Below are 22,733 nucleotides of genomic sequence, written 5' to 3'. Positions count from 1 at the left end.
CTACAACACCCATGAGCCTCAGCTGCCAAAAATGACCAGAAGTGAATGAATTTAAGCTGCAGTTTGGTTTTCTCATCACCGTAATCTTTACTTCTATCGACTGTTAACAACAAATTTTAAGCTCTGTGATTGGTAGTTTTCTCTTTTTTAAAGATATTTTTGGTATTTCTACCAGCAGATATTCTTAATGCAGTGTTAAATCTTTTGGTTTGCTGATTCACCAGGAGAGTTTCACGTCCATCGACCCTAATCTGTGGGTGAAATGAAGAGACTTTTACTTCCTGGACTGTTTCTGTCTCCTATTTTATCTTCTATCCTATTTTACTCTTTTAAATCCTATTTGAGTGTCTTTTTATATTGTTGCTTTTAGGTGTTGTCTTCTAGGTCTAAAGTACTCTGAATAAACTTATCTGGCTTTTTAATGGTTTTTATTCTCCTTCATCCGCGGAGGCTGCAGATGGTCAGCTCCTTGAACGTGTTATCCAGATTTGAAATTTCATATTTTGGGGGTTTTGGATCAATAGTTACTGATGTGTGTGTGATTAAACTCCTTCATTCCTCCTCTTCAACATGAGGAGTTACTAACAGTCTGAACTCTTGCTCATCAACCTGAAGTCTGCTGCCTCAGTACAATCAGGATACTCACAGACGGAGGTTTTACTTTCTATATATGCAGATGATGTGCTGCTGTTTGTATCTGAACTGGCTTTTGCAGCCAGTATTATTAAAAATATCATGGAATAAGATGTTATATAAAGTATATACTGCTTCTAAAACTCCAGCTTCAGCACTGAGATAAACATCTTCACCTTAAAAGAAAAAGTCACACAATGAATTAAGTGTCAAACTGATCCAAATATCATCTCGCTAAACTCTTTCCTTTATGCCGAGGCTCATAACTTTGTAGTATCCACTAAAGCTAAAATCTTCTTTGCAGCAAAGCAAAGTCTTTTCTGTGTGTGATAAATACCAAATCAAGGCCAATCTTGGCAGGAAATAAAAGCTTTTACAGTTGCAACACTACAAACTGTTGTTGGCGAAGAGACTTGTCGAGTTACATAATTTTGATAAAATGCTCTGTGAACAGCTTGTAATTAGTTTCTTCTGTGTGTGTGTGTGTGAGTTCATACCTGCATTTTTTAGGGTGCTCATCTCTCTTGTTGTTGAACTCGAGGGAAATCTTGGCGTCTAGGCCGATGCCAAAGTAGTTGTTCATCACACACTTCTCTGAACATTGTCTGCAAACACAGGAAATATGTCCATTTGTCCTCACAGCCTCATCAGTGCGCGTTATTCATCCACAGCTGGCGTGTGAAGGACATGCATGCACAGAGACTTACACCGAGTCCTCGCTGAAGGTGACGGTGTTGAGGCTCTCCGGTTTCTCGAGGACGATGAGGGAGGTGGGACTTAAGCTTCCTTGACCTGGACGGAGGCACAATTCACAAAAAACATCAAACATTCAGAGTCTTCTGCAAACCTTTTCTGACAAAAAGCACTTTATAAAACACACACACAGCATTTCGGAGCGTGTCCCTTCGCCTCGTGTCCCTGCTGAGTTGGAACTAAAGGGGACACTTACGCGGCTCAGCGTCCTTCAGCTCCTCGCTGTTTTCTCTTTTGATGGAGGACGAGGACGACATCCTCTGGACCTGCGTGTGTCGGTTCTGCTCGTCCACCACTGGAATGACAAACAGGACGTGACTGTCTCAGAATGATGAGGCCACAGTGAAAGCGTTTCTTTTCTGGCTGCTGCTGGAGAGGCCGTCCTCTCACCTTTCTCCGCCTGTTCGATGATCTGCCTCAGGGCTTTCTTCAGGCTGTTGGCCCTCAGCATCAGCTGCTCCTTGGAGCGGTAAGTTTTACCGTCTGATCCCGACTCGCCGCCGCTTTCGCCGGGGCTCGAGCCGCCGCTCTCCTGGCTGGGCACCGAACCCGCTGGCACCACCTGGATGTGGAAACATCCTCTTGCTGTTATAACAAATCCTGTTAAGTGACCTTTTGTTTCATTCCTGTTTATTTCATTTTAACAGCACTGGGAACCCTGCAGCATTCACACATTACGACTACAGCAGCAGTATTAAACCACAAAATGTCTTTTCATTCATATATTTTCACGCTTCCTGCTCTGTGGAGCCTCATAGTAGTGCGACAGCACTGACTATTCATTTACAGGCAGAGCTGAAGAAAAGGACGTCCTTATTTGATTTATGAAAATGAGGCTTGATGCAAAGTTTCCCTTTTATTGAGCTTTAGGTTGAAATCATACTTCAGACTTTCTGAGGGCTGCGTTATTTCTTCTAGAGTGCCGACTTCAACTGGTAAATAAAAGACTCCAAAGGGAGCAGAGAGACAAAAAGCCATACGATGTTTTGTTTTTTTAGCTCCTGTGAGGAAACTTAGGGTGCGTGAAAAACCATTATTGCTTTTACTGCTTCTCCTGTAAAGGATTGGGCTGAATCAGGGGGATTTATGGACTCTGTGCAAGCGAGGAGGAACACTTTATATCCTCTCTGAGCAAACAGCACAGGAAGCATCTTAGAAACACAGCGCTTAAGTCTTCACTTCAGCTTCATCATTATCCCACCGAGTGGAAGACGCTGCAGTTTGATACAGGAAACTAACACTTTGTGCATCCTTAAACTGGACCGAATTCATCCCAAACTGCTCTTTCCTCCTTTGAAATCAACTTAATAAGCATCATATAACTCCTCTAATGTTTATGAGCTGTGGGCGCTTGTACACAACTACACAGCATCAAACATCTTAAAAAGCTAAGATAAGGAAAACTTTGACCCCTCAGGTGTATCCTGTCACCCCTTACAGGGATCCCGACCCCCAGCTTGGGAACCACCACCACAGACAACCATCCCAACACTGGTCAATCAGACTTTCTGTCACTTTTTCCAGGCTGTTCGAATCTCATTTTGCTTGAGCTGTTACTTAAAGCTTCATGATTTTGGACAGTTTTTAATCACCGATCGCTTTGACTGTTTCATACTGATTATGAGTGGCAGCGTTATTACCTGGGCCTCCGCTTCCTCACTTAAGGCCTTGACGAGGGAATCGAGCTTTTCATTCAGCAGTGCACACTGGGAGAGGAGACAGAGAGGAGGAGGTTTTTATTGTTTATGTGGCTCACTTCAACATCACGAGAGGAGAGTAAATTGGGAGATACAGGACACACCGAGGCTAGGGCAGAGGTTCGTAAACACCAGAAAGCAGCGTGAAATCAATACCTTTACAGCTCACAGAGGCCTTTTATTTGCAGAAGCAATAGGCGAATTTCCCTCCGGGTAACAATAAAGCATCACATTATTTGGAAAAAAGACGAGACTGACAGGAGTCCAGCGAGATTTACTACATGTTTTTTATCTCTGTATCAGCATGACTTTTTATGGCGCAACAAATTCAGGCTGAAACTGCTGATTATTTCCATCATCAATACATCTATTCTTTCATCGATCATTAGAACATTTTGCGGCCAAGTTCCCAGATTTCATGTTGACCTCTTAAAATGTCTTGTTTTGACCAAAAGTGCATCAAACCCAGACATATTCAGATGTTTTCACCAAGAAAAACTGAAAATATTTACATTTCAGAAGCCAGAACCAGTGAAAACACTTAAAAAATTCATCGATTATCAAAAGATAATCGCTAAGCTAGCTCATGCTCGCTCACCACCCTAACCCACACCGAGTGGATCCCAGGTGGGAAAACACCTGAATGTATTGATCCCATCAGCTTGAATTTTCAATCCCTGGAACATGAGCAATACTACTGCATAAAAATACTCAATACAAGTAAAAGCCTTGTATTTAAACTCTTACTGAAGCACAAAAGTATCAAAATGTACTTTAAGAAAAGTAACGTCCAATTTCAGGTTCATATATATCAAATCTGGATTATTGGATTACTGATGCAACTAAAGCTGTCAAATAAATGGAGTGATAAGTATTCACCTCTGAAATGTGGTGGAGTAGGAGTATAAAGTATGATAAAGTAGAAATACTCAAGTAAAGTACAAGTACCTCAGAACTGTATTGAAGTACAGGACACGTTCAGCTTCGACTGTTTTTGAAACTGGTTTGTTGAAATGTGTGACATACTCGAATAGATGGAAAATATTGAGCACTGGAGGGAAAAGTGAACCTTCAACACAACTATTTCTATCTCACACACACACACACACACACACACATACACATACACACACACGCTGCCCACTAGTTACTGTTATACAAGCGCTTACATAATGCATACGACTGCACACAAGCCGTTTACCTTCTTTGCCATGGCATCTGCCTCTTCCTTGTTCTCCGTGGCTCTCTCATACGCCTTCCCCACCTCCGCCACGAAATCGTTCACCGTCCCACACAGAAACCTGACGGGGAGGTGGAGGACAGAGCACAATGAGAGAGGGAGAGGAGGAGGTGAAGGTGGAGGTTAACATGATGAAAAACCGAACGAATTAGCAGGTGAACACGTTTCGGGTTTGGTGACTCACGGTGCAGTGTTTGGAGATTTCACACACACACACAAACGCTCCCGTTTCATCGCCGCCTACCTGCCTGTCAGCTACGTCGCCTCCACACAGTCACTATTTACTCACAGCTGCTACATTGCTGCTGCATGACTCAGCAGGGAGGTTTCTCCAAACTCTCACAGTCCTCATGCTTATTGCAAATATTGGATCCTGTAAATTAATACTGCTGCAGGAAAACACGTCTCTCATTTAGGAGTCTCGTCCTCTCCTGTGCGGCTCGGCGGGCTTTAGTTAAAGAGACCTGGAAATTACAGATGCATGATCGCTCACTGTTGTAACTCATTGAAAGGTTGCTTTCGCGTGCTTGCAAAGTGCTGCTGAATATCATGCAAACGCCCACTTAACGCGCCTTTTCCAAACACTGTTAAAAAAGAGAGGCTTGTAACCAGGCTGTGATGCTTTTGACGCTCAGGTGACTAAACTGGTGAAGTCCTGTTAAGTCTAACTGAGGCGTTCAATCTCGTCAGGTCATTCCTTACATCTGCAGATTAAGAAAAGGTCATCCACACTTCTATTTCCTGCAGACTCGACTACTGCGACGCACTTTATTCTGCTGTCAGCAGGCAGAAAACTTTCAAAAAAAGCAGCTCTGAGAGAAGCAGCCAATGCCCGCTGGCCTTCACTGGTTCCCGTCTATATCTGCGATCTGCGGACGGTCTCACAAACATGGATTCAGAAGCCAGATTTCATACATCACAACCCTGAGGAACCGATCCGGTCTACCTGCAGGTTGGATCTTTCCATGTCACGACAACAGAGAGCGAAACATAAAACAAGCTAACACGCTAAACATCGACTTGTAGGACTCAACGGATGTAAACTGTAGGTGTTAGCCATGGCGGCCAATGGGAGGCTCCTCCACTGTCTGCATGTTCCTGTCGTTATGAGGAAACGACAACTACCTCCGATCTACAAACCAACACCCTGATCTAAGCCGAAAATGTCAAGTCACCCCAAAACCGTTCGCTAACGAATGCAAACAAGCTAGCTGCGGTTCCTTTAGTGTCCCTTTTCAGCGATTTAGCCACATGCTATTTCGTTTAACTGCACTCTTACAGACCTCTTTGCAAGAAGCAATAATGCTAAAAAAAAAACAAAGCGATTATCAGAGGCTGGAACATGAAGAATTCAGTGCTAAACAGTGTTGTTATCGAGCTCTTAGCCCGACCTTCTGGAGCTCTGCTCTGGAGCTTACTTACTTGTATCTGCTGCCAAATATGGCCTGATTATGTCAGTGACAAACGCTGTGAATGATTAAATGAAACCAGCCTGACAGCGTCTTACTGTACGTAATGTCCTTCATGTAGTGTCTCTGCTGGCAAAAGGACTCGATTATAACAAGTCACAGACGTACGTCTGAGCCTGAGTGTTGATGCTATTTTTAAGAAACAGTCATTTCATAAGAAGCAGGAGGACAGAGGGAAAAGCGTCGCACTGAACTTGCTGGAATTTGAAAGTTATTTCGCTCTCGAGCTGATTTCTATCAAGTGTTTCTCTTGACCCTCCAAACCTGTTAAAATTGGATGGCACGATTTGAAAAACACGGCTTTCACAAAACGAAGACTGGTTTTCTTTGGCCGACGGCCCCGCTGTTGTGTTTCCATGGAAAGGTACTCCGAGTGTGTCCTTAAGTCCCCCGAGGTGTTTTAAATGTGCTGCAGGTCTGCTCGACAGTCCACCTCAGTTTAAAGCGCACAGGAAAGTGCTCTGTAATGGCTGCCCGACTCTTCCCAAAGGAAGACGACTAATGTACTAATGCACTGTGGATGACCCCTAAATACTGATTCATCGGTCTCTTTCACTTACAGCACTTACTGTCCCCTCTGTGTGTGTGAAAGTGTGCGTCCATAGGGAGGAGACCAAACAAACAAAATCAATACCCATTGACCAGCTTCTGTCTCTCATCGTCTCTGCTTTCCCCCTCCCGCCATCTTTATTCTCATCCTCCCTGCCCTCCACCTGCCGCCTCCTCCCTTCTACCTTTCACTCCCGTGCCTGTTTTCGCGAGGCGTTCGTGGCACGTACTTGGCAGAGGAAATTACATCGCTGTGTTTGTCCGAGTCCAGGATCTTGGCGAGGTGGGAGGCCACGGAGTCTGCATACTGAGTGATGTGGACCTGAGACACAGAGAGAGAGACGCTTCAGACTTCGCTCCAGTAAAACCTCGATTATTCTTGCAATTTTCTACAAGATTTCTATCTTTTGTAGCAGCGTGATGGCCATCATCTTAAAATTCATGATCTTTAATGAGATTTAGAACCCATCAGTTAGGGGTCAGGGGTTAGAGTCTAGTGGTTATGGATTAGGGTTTAGGGTCCAGGGATTAGGGTAAGCAGCCAGTGTTTCAGGGCTTCTGTTGTCTGGATATCCAGGAGCTCGAAATTTTGGCGAATCTCTATAAACAGATATCAGTGTCTGAATGCAGATAGATGACAGATGATGGGTTCTGAGATGACGCTTTGGGCAAAGCGTTCCCCTCTTTTACTCTCCATACATGCTGTTTACCTGCATACAACCAAAGCCTGCTCAGACGTGATTGGTCAGTCCAACCAGGAACCAGAGCATCTGTTTATAGAGATCATGTTTAGTGCTGAAAACTATGATAAATCTAATCTGCCAGGAGGAAAAGACCTCCGCGCACAACATCTGCAAACCAGATGTTACGCTGGTATTGATAAACAGGACGGACTCTGACAGTTATGTAACCTAAAACTGAAAATGAAATGCACTTTGATTCTTTACATTCCAACATTTTTACACTTTGACCCTTATAAACGGAGAATCTAGGCGTCGCATGCTGCATACATTCAGGAGATCTCCATTAGAAGCCTTTAGAGTGTGAACATGAGCTGTTTTTTTTCACAGGAAACAAACAAATATTACAGAAAAGCAGAAAAAAATGCATTATTTTGTGAATCAGAAAGATGTTTGGCCTCTCTCCTGTCCTGTAAATCATTTGGAAACTCCTGTATTTAATAAAACGAAGAGGAAAGACATAACTCTATGGGTTGGAGGGCTGGCGGTTGTGCTTGTGGTCTCAGACTGTCTGGTTTCTTTCCTGTTTAAGTGTGAAAAACAACTTATTTCCTTCATCTATAAATGATGTGTTTCAGTCAGACTTTTCTTAAGGTCACCTGCAGGATCGAGACGCATCTCAATCGAGCGTCTTCTCTGTGCTTATTTACTGAAAGCTTTGCAAACAACCTGTGCACAGAAAGACTGACTGCTTATTGTGGTCTGTCCAGGCTTAACTGGTGTAGGTTTAGGGTGCCCCCCCCCCCCAAAAAAAATCCCTTTTCATTTGATCTAATCAGCATTGAACTAACTTAAAAATGACTTTCATCTAAATTAATAGGTTACTATAAGGAATGGATGAGTCTGTGTTGAGTCATGCTGTTATTTAAAAACTGCATCATGTCCTTTAACAAACATGTAGATTTGGGGGTCCAGAGGCAGTTTTTCAGCTTAAACTCGGAGCCGTCCTTCAACGACGGCGACACCGCTCCCCGCGGTTTAGCTCTGATTGCTTCGGCTTCCAGCTGCCAGGCTCAATTTGATTCTCAGCGGATGTTTTCCAAAATAATTTCTTGGAGCGTTTGAGATCTGGATTTGTGGGGCTAATTTATGGATACCATCTGTCAAAAGCAGACCGCTTCCTGAAAGTTCTGCAAAGCAATTTACCTGCAGAGGAGAATCGAGGCTGTCGTCCTCCTTCACGATCGGTGTGCGTTTAGCGGTGGTGGGCACCTCGTACGTCATCACACTCCAGCTAAAAACACACACAAAGGTGGCAAGCGCCAGAAAATAAACTTTACTATCAGCTAATCAGATCAAGATAGGAGGACAGCAGACGGGGAACCGAACACGCAGCCCTCTTTGTCCTTTTTCTATCTGTGATTGTACCGCTGATAAAAACTAATCCACCTGTAGTTCAAGCAGAGGACAGAGAAATCATTTAACACCTGCAGAACACCTGTACGCTTCTCTACCTGTTTATATTATGTTCTTTTAATTAAATGAATAGTTTGACTCTACTGGTTGTCTTTCCAAGAGTTAAGAAAATTGATGCCACTCTCGTGTCTGCGTGGCAAACATGAAGCTGCAGCCAGCAGCTGGTTAGCTTAGCTTAGCTTAGCACTGGGGCTGGAAATGGAGGGAAACAGCTAGGGTTGGATTTGGATTAAGTAGCTTGTGAAAGATAAGGTGGATCTGACTCAATATCGGTTATATCGGTGGACTTGGATCATGACTGGGGCCAAAAAAAACCTGATTGGGACAACAAAACAAAGGATGCAACAGCTGCTGGTTGATTTTTAGGTTTGTTTTCTGTCTGATTGTTGGCAAAACATCAACCATCAGCAGCCAATTCTGCACTCCTGCTGCTCCACATTCATCTCTGTGGCGTTATAGGTTATTTTTAATGCTGTTCATGAATATTACCCAGTGGTATAGATAGAAAAAAAGAGCCCGTAGTGCTTTTACCTAATTATCTTTACTGCTTGCTGCCCCTGAGAAATATATAACCCTGAGGAGGATCAGATTTAGACGTGGTGTTCATTAATTCGTTCATTTGGGATTTCTTCCACCTTCTTATTTTAGGAATTCATCCTGGAGAGAGTGATCCTCTTCCTCACAGGGAAGAAATAGACACTCAGGGTCATGTTAAGACTGTAGCTAAAAGGAATTCAGGCCTCAGTCACCTGAACTGGGTTTCATTGCACGTCTGAGGAAGCTGGCAGGAAACTAAAGTCCTCAAAAGGACAAAGATGCTCCACTTTGGTTGGACAGTGCATTTTCGTGGAGGAAGCAGTGCCAACCATGCTCCCTCTGGTCTTACCGGTCCAGCATTTTGGTGGTGGCTCTCTCCAGCTTCTCCAGGATCTGCAGCAGCTGAGCGTCGTCGTCACAGAGGCCTCCCCAGCCCAGCACACGAGCCAGGTCGTTTCCTGTGCCCAGAGGCAGCACGCCGAGCTGGCACTGTAACGACAACAAGCACAATCACATACCAGCATATCATCTGCAAAGAAGATGATTCAATCATATTTAGATTGGTATCTAGACACACTATCGGACGTCAACGCACGTCAGTGCAAGGTTGAAATGCATGATGATTGGAATGCAATTGGACATGCCTGACCACATCTGGAGGTGGTCTGGCTCACATGGGTTCAGATCTCAGGTAGGCGTAAATGCAATCCATACAGGGGGCTGGCATCCATTCAGAACATAACACCAATACAGATATTCGTTGTTATCTAACATAAAATAGAGGTTGTTGTTCAAATTTAGAGAGCAAGGGAGAAGGATGAAAGAGACAGGCCTCTAATTACTCATTATACGTCTATTTGGTGGTACAAAAGCACCAAAAGATGCTTGAACTGCGTGAAAAATTTAAAGCAATATGGGTGGAACTGCAACACACTGACACTATATTTTTATATAAAGAAAAGAATAACTTAGTGTATTATATCTGTCGAATTTACAAGAGGGGACAAATAATTCATAGTTTTTCATAGATAGCATTTCACAAAGTTTATAAAGTTTGCTCTAATACAACAACTCAAAAATGTGTGATCCTTTAAGGGAATCTGGGGCTGCCATGTGAAAATTACTGAGGTTTTATTCTGGAGGACAATCTCAATGAGGACAATGAGAGTGCATTGAAAATACCAGGCGAGATCGGATCGTTAACATAATGAGGGTTACAGATACAGGATACAGATCTGGTTGCACTTCACACAGGAGTAAATGACTGTTTAGTGACACAAATATGAAAACCTGCAGTTACGAATTGGATTCAAATCTTCAGTTCAAAGCGATGCAGGCATCTTGTAAGAAACCTCATTTCAATCAGTAATCAAAGCTTTTGAATTTACTTGTGTGTGAAGCACAAAAGTGCAGAAGCAGTTTAAAATTTGTAATTCATCAACAAAAAAAACTGCTATGTCTCGTAACATAAATAATTAGAATATGAGGAACGTCACTTGACATTAACTGCTTAATCTGTTTAGTCCAACATGACCTAAAACTATTCAAACTGGTTTGACACAGCACTTATTCATCCAAATTAAACACTTAGATTTAAATGAAACACCATGTTATCCGACACGGCACTCATTAATTCAGATTAACTCCGTGGGATTCATTAATTAGTTGAGGTAAGGAGTGTATCATTGTTAATTTTAGCCGCTGCATCGCTTTCTTTTCACTCCCGTCCTTCACTGACATTATCTATTGTTTCCTAATTGACTTCCTTTTTGGCTTGACAATAATCAAAATGTCAAATGTGACGATAATAAACGGCAACAGGTTACAAACTGTGACCAGAGGGACAAAAAATGCTTCAGCTCTAATAATTTATTCTATCATTTACAGCATTTGCACAGGCAGAAGCTTGCTGCTTTCTTCGCAGTCACCCTCAGTATTATATCATCATCCCCTTCTCCTCTTCCTCCTCCTACACCCTCACCTGTTTATGGAGGTTGAGTTTATCCAGCTCTGAGAGCACCCAGCCCACGCTGCCATCTCCTCCGCACACCAGGATACGAAACGTCACAAACTTCTGGAAGAGGCGCAAGCTGAGGGAGGAGGAGGAGGAGAGTGCGATGGGACAGGGGGACGAGGAGAGGAAGAGGAGGAAGCAAAGAACAAAAGGTTAAGAGGTAGATGGCATGAAAAGGCTGCAATATTACAGCAACAGCACTACATTAATCCGGCAGTATGGGCTAAAAGCTCCGACTGTTAACAAGTAAATGTACGACTTTCCTGCTTCGAGCTGATTATTTCATTTTTAATCCACATTCAAAAGTGACAAAGTACCCGAGCTCCGGTCCTCCGTTCATCAGGTCGAAGACTTGAGCCGGGTTGAGGAGCTGCTTGAACTTGCGGAGGAACTTCACCCCCTGGTTGTCTCCACTTTTGGAGTTGACCAGGACCAAGAGAGGACTGGTGCAGGACGCCGAGGTGGCCTTCCAGAAACCTGAAAGGAAGGTTTGCTAATGAATGAACACCTTCTGACAAATGATCACAATCAGATCAGATTCAGGTCCAAACGCTGGCAATAATCATACAGTTCATGTTGGGAAAGCAGAGTGTGATTAATTATGGACACAAGAGAACTGGAGTTGTGTCAGATTGGACATTTCTGTTGACAGATACCTTATTTTGAGTCCAAAAAATATCCAAAAATATGTAGAAATAAGACAAAATATTCCTAAATACTCCTGTTTTCTTCAAGATATCTAATAGAAAGGTTTGTTTGAACATGCTAACACTGAAATTGTTCATTTAAAGCATTGTTTTTTGCACCAAAAAGGACTTTCTTTGAAAATCAGCTGAAAAAGTCAGGGGTCAGTTACAGTGTCAGTCCCTCTGCAGCCAGAGGATTTACACCAGTGAAGCTGAAAGGTGACGTTCCTGAACTTTGAACCTACTGTCCACACAGTACCCTGAACTAAAGAGTCAGTGTGTGTGTGTGTGTGTGTGTGTGTGTTTGTGTGTGTGTACAAGGTGTCTCACCATCTGAGTCGATACTGTTAAGTGCAGTGGGAGGGATGATTGACACTCGACATTGACCCAAGGGACACACCTTCCCCATTTGTTCTTTACAGCTGTTGTGAACCTGCAAGCGCACACACACATTAACACACACACACACACACACACACACACACACACACACACACACACACACACACACACACACACACACTCAGTCAGTGGTCTCCATAGTAATTCTATATTTCAGTAGAAGCAGAAAGGTCATTACATCCCTCTGAAATCCACCAAATGTCAGTTCCCTAACCTTTACAAATACCACTCTGATTCATTTGTGTGTGTTTCTGCGTGTGTGTGCGTGTGCGTACTGAGGATTAATTTGCCCTAAACACTCAACAGCAATTCAGCCTTTGCTAAAAGACGGAGTTACATCCATGTAGCTCTGTGTTTGTGTCATTAAGGACTTTTCTGCTTGATTCCTTCATTTTGTCTTAAAGTCACAGCCGAGTGCATCATTTTACTACTTATATCACATCATGGGATACTTCAACATAATTTGAAATAAATGCTGTCTTGTGTGCTACTGGTGTTACGTGACCATGTTATGAAGCCACGGCAGGACGAAGCGCCACGCTTTCGTTTGCCTTTTGACTCAGAACGCGCTGATATTCATGAGACAGAAGTCACAACAGCAGAAAACACCCACACACTGCAGGAGGCATTAAACCAAACTCCCTTCAAAATCTACAAGTTCAAATCCTGTTGCAGCTTTGGGAAGCATGACTGATGGCGTTTCTTGGAGTGATGGATTGTCCTCTGCGCTGCTCTGCACCGAACGAGACCTTCGGCAAAACTACAATAAGACTAAATGTATTGAACCAGCCATGTTAAAAGGCGCTTTAATTTCATTTGTTTTGCCTCTGAGGGACATCCGAAGTGCAAACACTACATTTTACATTCATAAAGCTGTTACACGTTGAACGTGTTTGGCATTAACAGTTGCCTCTTCGCACATCCAGCAGATACAGAGCAACATTATTGTTCATTGTGAGTCGTGTTTCCAGCTGCCTGGTGGATTCAAGTCCATGTTTCACTCTCCTTTTAGCTCTGTTTTGGTCTCCACCACCTCCTGAGGGAAAGATCTGACTCCTTAGCTGCCATTTCTTCTGCTATTTCTCACCAGTCTGTTGTAGGAAATGCTAAAAAACTGAGCTTTTTGGCTAAAAATTGCGAATGACAGCGTTAAAAATGAGCTAATGATGGTGATGTAGCAGGATGTACAACGAGCAGACTGAGGTGATAATTCTCTGTTAGTTTGACACTACAAGTGATGCCTTTACAGCACACGCAGTAACTTGATCCATTGTTAATATAAAACCTTATCCTAATTTTCCATCAATTACAAGTTGTGTTGACAACATACAGAATTCAAACATCAGCCCAGTGTGAGGTTTCCACCGGGGCTCGAGAGGCTAAGCACCGTTAGCGTCCTCGCACAGGAAAATTACTCTCTTTCCATTGGTCGAGCATCAGGTCAGACTCAGTAACCCTGGAGCTGGCACAAATTCATCAACCCCATTTCATTTCTCATTTCAACCTGCCCTCCTCTTCCTCTTCCCCTTGGGGATCTGTACTGCCATCCTAAGTGCCATCCCATTACTCAAGTGAACATTTCAGACCTTGGCTCTTCAACGGGCAACGGAGCGAGTCAAGAACAATGAAAGAAAGTTTGGGAGCAGTGATGCTAACGCCAACATGCTGGACTGTTTGCTGGACAAACAAAAGGAAATGTAACTAGAACATTTCCCTGATACACTTTAGGACCAAAATCAATCACAGGAGCTCTTCAGTAAATGAAAATGTCTTCTTTTGTGATATTTTAAAGTGACAAATGATGCCTGTTGTGTTTCACAGACAGAGTCACGTCCAGCATTATCCTGGATAGCTGTTCTGAAGGAGCTGCTTTGCATTTAGACAGCTGCTGGAAGCCAATATTTGGAAAATTTACATCAGAATTTTGGCTCGCTGCAGGCCTGTTTTTCCCTCCCACTGGAAAGATAATTAACTGGGACAGCTTCACCAGCTGGACTGGCACTGGCACGATCACTGCGGATATCAGTGCGTTTGTATTATTAATGATGATGCTTGATTTCAATTTCACGCAAAAACTTTCTGTTTTCTAAACTGAACTTTCCAGCGAGCAGCGATGCCCTAAATAAACACAAACACGGATTTGAGATCGATCCCACTCACAATGGCCTTGCACCAGAGGCAGCGCCAGTCCTGCAGCCGCCGCACGCTGCCGCAGTTCTTGTCGCACACCACGCATTTGGCGCTGACTGGCAGGTTGCCTTCCAGCCACTGGTGAGGCATGAACACCTGGGAGGAAGCATGGAAAAATACTGAGAACACGAGACATCAGCTGTCCTGAGAGCAGGCTCATTTGACCTGAAGTCATAACAAATTTAAGCAAAGCAGCCAGGAATCATTCGCATGCAAAGATCTGAGGCTTTATTGACTAATTTATTCAAAATGGGTCCAAGGAGACTTGAAACTGGTGACTGGGACCATAAAATGTCCACTGAGGTAATAAATCAAGTAAGAATAAGGGTCAGTTTCTCATAAGCTTCCATACTGTTAGACTTCATTTTGCAGCCGATGGAGTCGCCCCCTGCTGGCCATTAGAAAGAATGCAGGTTTTAGGCGCTTCCACATTGGCTTCACTTCACTCCGTCCACTATTCATACATCTCAAACAGACAAAGCCTCATCACTCACCCCTTCCTCATCCTCAATGATGTCATTTCCTATGGAGGCCAGAGTGGTCCACTTGCAGTTGTTGGTGGAGCGAACTGCGCAGCGCTTATGAGCCTTGAACTTACAAACTGCAGAGGACGGACCAATAAATGTCACGTTAGTCAAACTTAAATACACAGCTGTCACCATGAGGGAGGTTAACACTCATCTGTCGTGCAATAATCAGCAATCATTTCTCTCCCGTAGGTCTACTCAAATTCTTTAAATGTGATCTGCAGGAATTATGGGTTTATAGTGGAACAAATGAATTGGTCGCGCATTTTAAGATATATTTTGCCACTTAAACTCCCATAAAGCATGTGTGTGTGTTCAGATTTTTTTTTACTGGTACTGATAAGAGAGAGGTCAGGGATTGATTTCACGGACTGTTTGCACAGCATCAGTGTGATGAAACCTGCCTCGCCTGCAAGAAGCAGCTGTTAACCTACTTCTTCACACAGCGCTGCTCTAAATGCTTTTCCATCGTGATAAGACAAGAAGTAAAGAGCACGGGATGGTCAAATTTAAGGATTACTGCTCATAATATCTGCTTGGTTAATCTTTAAAGGAACGCCTCTTTTACGGTGTGTATTTGTGTGTAGATGTACCTTCGCAGGAGAGGCCGTGGGAGGTGACGCCTGGCAGAGCCTCCCTGCAGACGTTGCAGAAGGTCGGTCTGGCGTGCGAGCAGGCGTACCAGTTGTGCATCCCGGAGAAATGCTCCATGTTGAACTGGCTGGCCTGAGGAGGGAGAAATGTGGGAGGAAGGAGAGAACGAGATCAGCACTCTGCATTAAACCGGCCGGGCTTCGGAGGTGGAAAACACAGAAGAACAAAACAAAAACCATCCGAGCGCTGCGTCAGAGATAAACAACCTGGAGGAACAGAGATGCTGCAGGATGGGACGATGACTTCTTATATTTCATGCTGCACCTAACTGCCAGAGGAAGCATGGATACAAGGATAAGATAATTACATGAGCAGCGCAAATTAAACTTTGTGGCTCTGGGATCGAGACTTACAAGAGCAAAGACATGATACGCTACAGCTGACTGTCCTGGGCAAAAGAGCTCCATTCAGGCAGAATATAAGCCGGCAGAACAAGACTGAGCCATCGGTGCTGTCAAACCAAACTTCCTGCACAGAATAATCTTCCATCATCCGTTCATAACTCTGGAGATATCACAACATCGGATCTGAAATGCACCGTCGCAAACGAGAAATGGTCGCGCGAACTGGGGACAAAGAATACGACAGCGAGCTCAATTAAAGCCCCGAAAGCACGACATGCAAGAAACCTGAGAGAATTTCAGCACAGCTAGCATAGCAGCTTACAGCCTTCAGCTCGCTTTATAGCCTATTAAAGCAGAGGGTCTGATTTTATGAGGGACATCAATCTGCAGGCAAAGAGCCGAAATGAAAAGCTGATAAGAGAGAATGAAGGATAGAGGGGAGGAGGAGGAGGAGAGAGAGAGAGAGGGAGGAGAGTGTTTTCCACCAAGAAAGTAGAGAAGTGGATACTTTGAGAAAAGAACAGATGGAGGACAAATTAAGGAGCGAGGTGTGAAGCCTGTTCTCATCCAAACAGATTACACACTCATGAGTGGCTTTTAGAAAAGGATCATCAGTTTGGCAAGTTTCAGATATTCTCAGCCAGAGGAATAAATAACGATGTAAGAATGTACGTAAACGAGCCTGACGGAGAGATGAGGGGCGCTGACCTCGTAGGTTTCCCATTTTTGGACGGATTTGAGAGCGCCGATCCAGTCCTCCATCTCCTTCCTGCTCTCGGCGCACAGCATTAGCTTACGGAAAGGAGTGATCACCTGAGGAAGAAACAAGTAGACGGATGGAGGGAAAGACTGAGCGTAGAAGTACAACCCGGTTACATTTTACACAGCGCACCAACTTTTTTGGAAGTTGGGTTGCAAGAATATCTCCCGCGCTGCAAAATCTTTACCATTGAACATCACATTATTGGGATTGTAGAGGCTTCAGCACTGTGAGCTAAATGCTAATGGAATCAGGCTACAATACTCACAATGCTAACATGCTAACGTTGAGCGGGTTTAATGTTGATGCTCACATTTCCTAATTAGCACTAAACATGAAACACAGCTGAGGCTGATGGGAGTGTCATTAGTTCTGCAGGTTTTCGGCTACAAAGTGAAGTTTTGGATAAATCTGATGCAGATCACATCGCTACCAGCGCACCAGCTCGGGAATGTCACCTCAGATTTAGAAACACAGGTTTAGCTCGCAGTGATGGGCTTAATCAGCATTGTGTGAACTCTTCAGTCTAAAGATTTGAAATGCTTTAATCCACTTTTTTTTTTTACTTCTTACCGTGAAACTGTTGTTGATGTTCTTGGTGCTGGTCTCGGCCACACTGGCGTCTGATAGGTCCACTTCATCGAATATCAGAGACTGATGGGAAGAAAGAATCAGTCATATGCAAACCATTGTTTAGTATGTGAGAGCTGTGGGTTTGCATGTGCAGTCCTGACAGATTGCAGGCTGCTTCACACACTTTGTACCTTGCAGTCTTTGGCATAGTACAGGGTCCTCCCCCTGAGTTTGAAGTACCTCCTCTTCCACCTCTGGAAGGAGCTGGTCTGCTTTAACAGGATTCCCTCCTTCACGCTTTTCTGTGGCGAGACAAAAAGGACAAAAAGGACGAGAGACGGGAGGAGAGGGGGGGAGAAAAAACAGCCGTTAACTGAAGTGACAGCTATTCTTCCTGGAGTTTGCACATAAACAGAAGCAGATCAGTTTGGATAGTGTCACTAAGATGGCTTGCTTTGTCTTTTTTTTGTGCGACACACAACAGAGAAAGCTGCTCAGACAAGCAGAGAGGTGTTGACTGAATCTGTCAAGATAGGAGACAATCACAGAAACATTCGCTTAAAGGACCAGACCAGAGTTTCTGTGCTGTTTCCCAAACACCTTCCAGTGATTTATATTACTAAATTTATGATCAGATGTGGAAAAGTCAGGGCACATCTGGAAGTGCTTTCCCCCATGTTTCCAAAATTAGCACATTCGTCTGTGAGAATCAGAGTTTGGCTGAGCGTCAGCGTGTCGAGCTAATGCAGAGAAAACAGCCGCGGCAACGTCCTGCGCTGCCGTTAAAGGAGCAGCAGCGATGCAGCAGGTGGGAGGTGCAGCCGTCCGTGTCTGCATGAAAATTACTAACTGGGCTCGAACGCGTGATTTGATTTGACACACGTGGATCTGCAGAGCGCAAACTCCCCACGGATCCCACTGTGGCGACTGCTGTTCGACTTCATACTCATCCCTGCGTCTGTTTATCATGCGCTCGCTTCCTCCTCTCTCTCTCTCTCTATTTATGAGTACATGCCCCGAGAGGACACAATGCACCATGGGTAATCAATTTGAGATAGGACATCGGGAGTCGCCATGGAGATCTCGAACAAGAAGATACCCGGGCCCTGCGATGGATGTCGGAGCGGGCGCGTGCACGCACCGACACGCACGCTGATGCAATCTTAAAAGTCCAATCACGTTGCTGACGGCTGCCTCCGTACCTGCATGTTCATCAGCGACCGGAGCAACATTCCTGCACAGGTCGTCACGGCAGCTTTCATTAGATCAGCCTCCGTTGACGAGCCTGCGACTCTCTCGCAGAGATAACCGCATGCCTGCATCCACGTGTGCCGCCTGCATACTTTAATAGCTTTAATCAACTGTCTCGGGGGTTTTCAAGCATACTGTATGATCGAGTGAGACTGGATTAACTGGAAATGTTTGAGTGGGGGCATCCAATAGTTCCTTGTAGAGGAACGTAGCCAGTAAAAACTCCTTTATACAGACAGTTTCTTATAATGTGCCCCAAATGATCAGACTCCACAGGACGTGACTAACCATGCTGCTTTTTTGCGAAAGCCTCAAGGACAAACGTCTGCACACTGTAAACTGTGAATCAGGTCATCTAATTATCACCCAGTTCCCTAATGATCCTTACTTCATCTGTACGAGCTTGTACAACCTGACTGTCACTACAACCTCTGGGCAAAGGTAAACCTTGTACTTAAGTATGTGAAAGTGTATCAGAGGGGTTGAAATAGCTTGAACATAAAATACTGCAGCGAGAGTCGCGACTTGGTTTAATGATGGCCATCCGAATGCTGTGTAACTTGTAATTTCCACCTCAGTTCTGCAGTACAATAGGCTGAAATTCCTATATCATAAACGCTGACAGCCCTTTGTGTTAAACAGCACGAGGATCAGACTTTTATTGACACAGTTTTGCAACCACAGAATGACATGACAAACAAATGCTAAAAGGAAAGTGGGAGAGTGGAGAGGATATTGTTTTTCTTATCTCTGAATCAGGAGCAGGCTGCTAAATTGCACAAGATAGGACGGGCAATGACAAAAGACCCTTTTAACAACACAGGTATGTTGTTTTTCTAGTGCAATCTACCAGAGTCCTCAACAGAGATGACCCAGAGCAGCCGGCTTAGCAGCAGCTTGGCAGGATCTCCAGATCTGCCTTAAAGGATAATTCAAGGCTCCGGCAGGAGGTTCGCCACCTGCACGACAACAACCAACGAAACAGAAACCGAAGGCAAGACAGAGAAACGCAGAGACTGAGTGTGTGTGACAAAACAAAAAAACATAATGTGATAAAGAGGTCACCCTTCAGACTCATTTAGCTTTCATCCGGATGAAAGATGACAAGAGTAAACGGGGCCTTAAGTTTCTCAGTTCAACGTATCACTGGATTCAGCATTAATACAAAAAGCATAACATATTCCCATTTTTATGTCCTCCTTAACACATTGCTAATTTACCAAGTAAAACTATGATGACCTAATTCTGAAAAGTCTTAAAGTCTTATTAAAACACTTCAGTTTGTAAAGGGACAAGCAGGCAGAAAGTTAGCATTAGCTTGCGCAGCTGCTGGCTATATCAAACCTTTTAACAGAGGATCAGAAAGTATTAACTGGGCTTAGTCAGATTTATAATCTTGTTTACTTCTTTGAAAAAACCATTTGCAGATCTAAATCATGAAAAACATGACTTGAGACTATCTTAATTGGTAAAAGTTCCTTATTTAACACCAATGGATTGCTAAGCTAACATTAAATGACGCAAACAAATTGTTGATATTTCCCAAACTACTCATGCTGATACATCAATTTGAGGATTAAAAACATGTATTTGTACTATATTGTACTGCTTAGTATTGTTTGTATCAAGCTGGAAGTTACATATTGCTTAGATATCAGAAACGATCTGCAGCCCAACTGCGAGCTAGTTGCTAGCCATTAAAGCTGCTTGCTAACGCACTTGTGCTTGCACAGTAATCAGATTCACTTGCAATTAATCTCGTCTATTAGCTTGTAAGCTGTGTTGCTAGCATATTGTGTATTCCTCTGTCTTGTACAGCAATTTGTTAACTTAGCTAACTGTGTTGTGTATCTTACGCTAACTAGCATAAAGGCTTAGCAGCATATAATTACAGCAAACAAATACAAGTCAGCAGCCAAGGAGATAGTTAGAGTAGATGCTGTATATGCATTGACTTCAATGCATTATTATTAATAATATTTGTGTTTACATGTCTTCCTCCCTCCACATCTCTATATTTCTGGTTTTCTCTCTTTCCTCTTTCTGTCTCACCTTCCTCTGCCTGTCTGTCTTCGCAGTAATGGCCACCTCCAAACCAGTGATAAATCTAATTCATCGCTCCACCGCTATCTCATTCCTCAACGGCATCTCCGTGTGTGTTGGTGTACATGTGTGTCCATGAGATATCTCGCCTTGTAATGGCACACGCTGCTTCTTGTGCTCTCGCAGTGCACGTTTCTGTCTTATAAAGAAAATGCTTTTATTCCCCGAGGGAGAACGAATCTCATATCCTCATGCTGTTACGGAGAAAGAGAGGAGCAGAAACAGAGGAAGAGGAAGGGAGGGACTGATGGTGGAAACCATGATAGATCGCCCGATGGTGAGGATCATTAGCGAGAGGATATAGGAAAAGAAACAGGGCCGTGACAGCGGCAAAGAGAGAGAAACAACAACACAAAAAGGTGCGACGCAGGAACTACAACAGAGATCCTGCAGAGTCGACATAAAAGAGGAGGAAACAACAGAACAGGCAACGCTTGAGGTGGAAGAAGAAAGACGAAAACACACAAACAAGAAGGTGTAAAGGTCTCTTTGGACTGAACTGCCTGACACGTCGGAGATAACGGCGAGGTGTTACCAGACGTTTGTCCGTGGTTACCACAGCAACGCCACCAGGAGCCGTCAGTCAAGAAGCTAATCAGCAGGCCTTTGTTTGACAAAAGCGCCTAATGACATACTGATATAGCTAAAGGACATACTGCAAGTTAGACCCAACTCAGGGTGCTGCAATCCTGGTGTGAAATGTGAGGCTGGTGGCTGAAGGGGCCGGCTGCTAACATCTGGCTAGGCTAGGCTAGGCTAGCAGAAAATATGTAAGATGTACGAAAAAGCTTGAGAATTTGAGTTTAAAAAGGATTCAAAGGAATTCAGATTGCATAAAAGGTGATTGAACTTTAACCTTTGAACATCTCCAAGAGACACAAGACGTGTGGGAGTGTGTGTGTGTGTGTGTGTGTGTGTGTTTTCACATGCACATCAGTGCATTAGCTTGTCAATTAGCGGCACATAGCTGAAACTACTTCAGGCTAATACAAGAGACTTGCAATAAATCCTACATCTATGAATGTTGCAATGTTCAAATTTTCTGGAAACTGTTTTCCAAGCGGCGTTTTTAATATCAGTGCACCACAAACTACAGCCTCGAAATCTGCCGTACAGACGAATCAACACCTCTGATCATTGTAACTGTCACGAACGGAGCATTTATCGCAGAGCTGCTGCATCACGAACCGGTGAGCAAGCCTCAAAAAAGCCACAGCTGAAGTCACGGCACGTCGAGCGATCCGATCTTATTCACGCTGAGCGGGCTTACTGATGGGCCCACGAGAGCAACCACACAAGTTTGCATCTTTGCACTGAGACGTGCATCAATACGACTGTTTTCACCTTCAACACTGTCACCTGGAGCCTTGAAGTGAAAGCAATTAAACCTTCAAACAATGCGGGTGCAAAGTTTAAGGGCGTACACCGGCTTTCTGTGAGGACTAGTGATTTAGAACAAACCTTCGCTCACATTATTACGCATTTCCTTCTCAGAACACCTCCCCGAGGCCATTTCTGTACCTAATCATGCGTTCTTAGTCGAGTCATAAGAATTAACAGAACGTCTGGCTTCTTCCTGATTGGCTAGTTGCGCTCTGCAGAGCCAAAAGCACACATGTGCATGCACATATATGTATACTGTGTACCCGCAAAGGTCACGTCCTGCATCAGCTTGCGGGGAAGCTGTCGCCACACCCTTGATGGTGTTTTCCCCTGCTCTCCTCTCCAGCTGAGAGATGTTGTCAGACAGATCAGTGTGTTCATTAGAGCAGGACTAATTGCATCAAAACAATCAGGCCCAGTAGACCTGATGTGCACACACACGCACACACACACACGAGCTATGAAGTGGATATGCACACATTATCACACATTACTTACTCATCTGCAAAATGCACACCCAGTCGCTCACACACACACATCTGACTGATTCAACCCTTTCCTGCTCTCTTTCGAGTCAGCTTCATTTAACCAACACACACACACACACACACACACACACACACACACACACACACACACAAACACACGCCTGTCTACCCCCCGTCCCGCCAATTCACACACAGCCCTGCATGGCTGATTGACCTTCAGCCTCCACACTTCAAACCATCAGTAAATCACTGCACTTCTTTTTATTCCCAGAGAGGTGAGAGACCAATAAGAGGACATTTAATCTGACTTCTCTTCCTCTTTAA

At 44.0% G+C, this 22,733-nt stretch overlaps 1 protein-coding gene across 1 annotated transcript in view; it reads right to left on the bottom strand.

Moving 5' to 3' along the window:
- LOC139351103 (diacylglycerol kinase delta) overlaps positions 1-22,733 on the bottom strand; it is a 65,738-nt gene that overhangs the window by 9,897 nt on the left and 33,108 nt on the right. Inside the window, exons 4-21 of the mRNA XM_070992786.1 lie at positions 17,376-17,486; positions 17,185-17,265; positions 16,560-16,664; positions 15,447-15,579; positions 14,821-14,927; positions 14,297-14,422; positions 12,065-12,167; positions 11,366-11,525; positions 11,016-11,124; positions 9,384-9,523; positions 8,228-8,315; positions 6,572-6,663; positions 4,285-4,384; positions 3,027-3,092; positions 1,777-1,948; positions 1,583-1,681; positions 1,341-1,425; positions 1,131-1,238 (exon numbers count right to left, since the gene is read on the bottom strand). Of these exons, the coding sequence (XP_070848887.1) occupies positions 1,131-1,238; positions 1,341-1,425; positions 1,583-1,681; positions 1,777-1,948; positions 3,027-3,092; positions 4,285-4,384; positions 6,572-6,663; positions 8,228-8,315; positions 9,384-9,523; positions 11,016-11,124; positions 11,366-11,525; positions 12,065-12,167; positions 14,297-14,422; positions 14,821-14,927; positions 15,447-15,579; positions 16,560-16,664; positions 17,185-17,265; positions 17,376-17,486 (1,985 nt within the window). The remainder of the gene's footprint in view (positions 1-1,130; positions 1,239-1,340; positions 1,426-1,582; positions 1,682-1,776; positions 1,949-3,026; positions 3,093-4,284; positions 4,385-6,571; positions 6,664-8,227; positions 8,316-9,383; positions 9,524-11,015; positions 11,125-11,365; positions 11,526-12,064; positions 12,168-14,296; positions 14,423-14,820; positions 14,928-15,446; positions 15,580-16,559; positions 16,665-17,184; positions 17,266-17,375; positions 17,487-22,733) is intronic.

The sequence above is a fragment of the Chaetodon trifascialis genome, chromosome 23, assembly GCF_039877785.1.
Source record: "Chaetodon trifascialis isolate fChaTrf1 chromosome 23, fChaTrf1.hap1, whole genome shotgun sequence".
Lineage (NCBI taxonomy): Eukaryota > Metazoa > Chordata > Actinopteri > Chaetodontiformes > Chaetodontidae > Chaetodon > Chaetodon trifascialis.
This window is presented reverse-complemented; position numbering and strand designations above follow the sequence as displayed.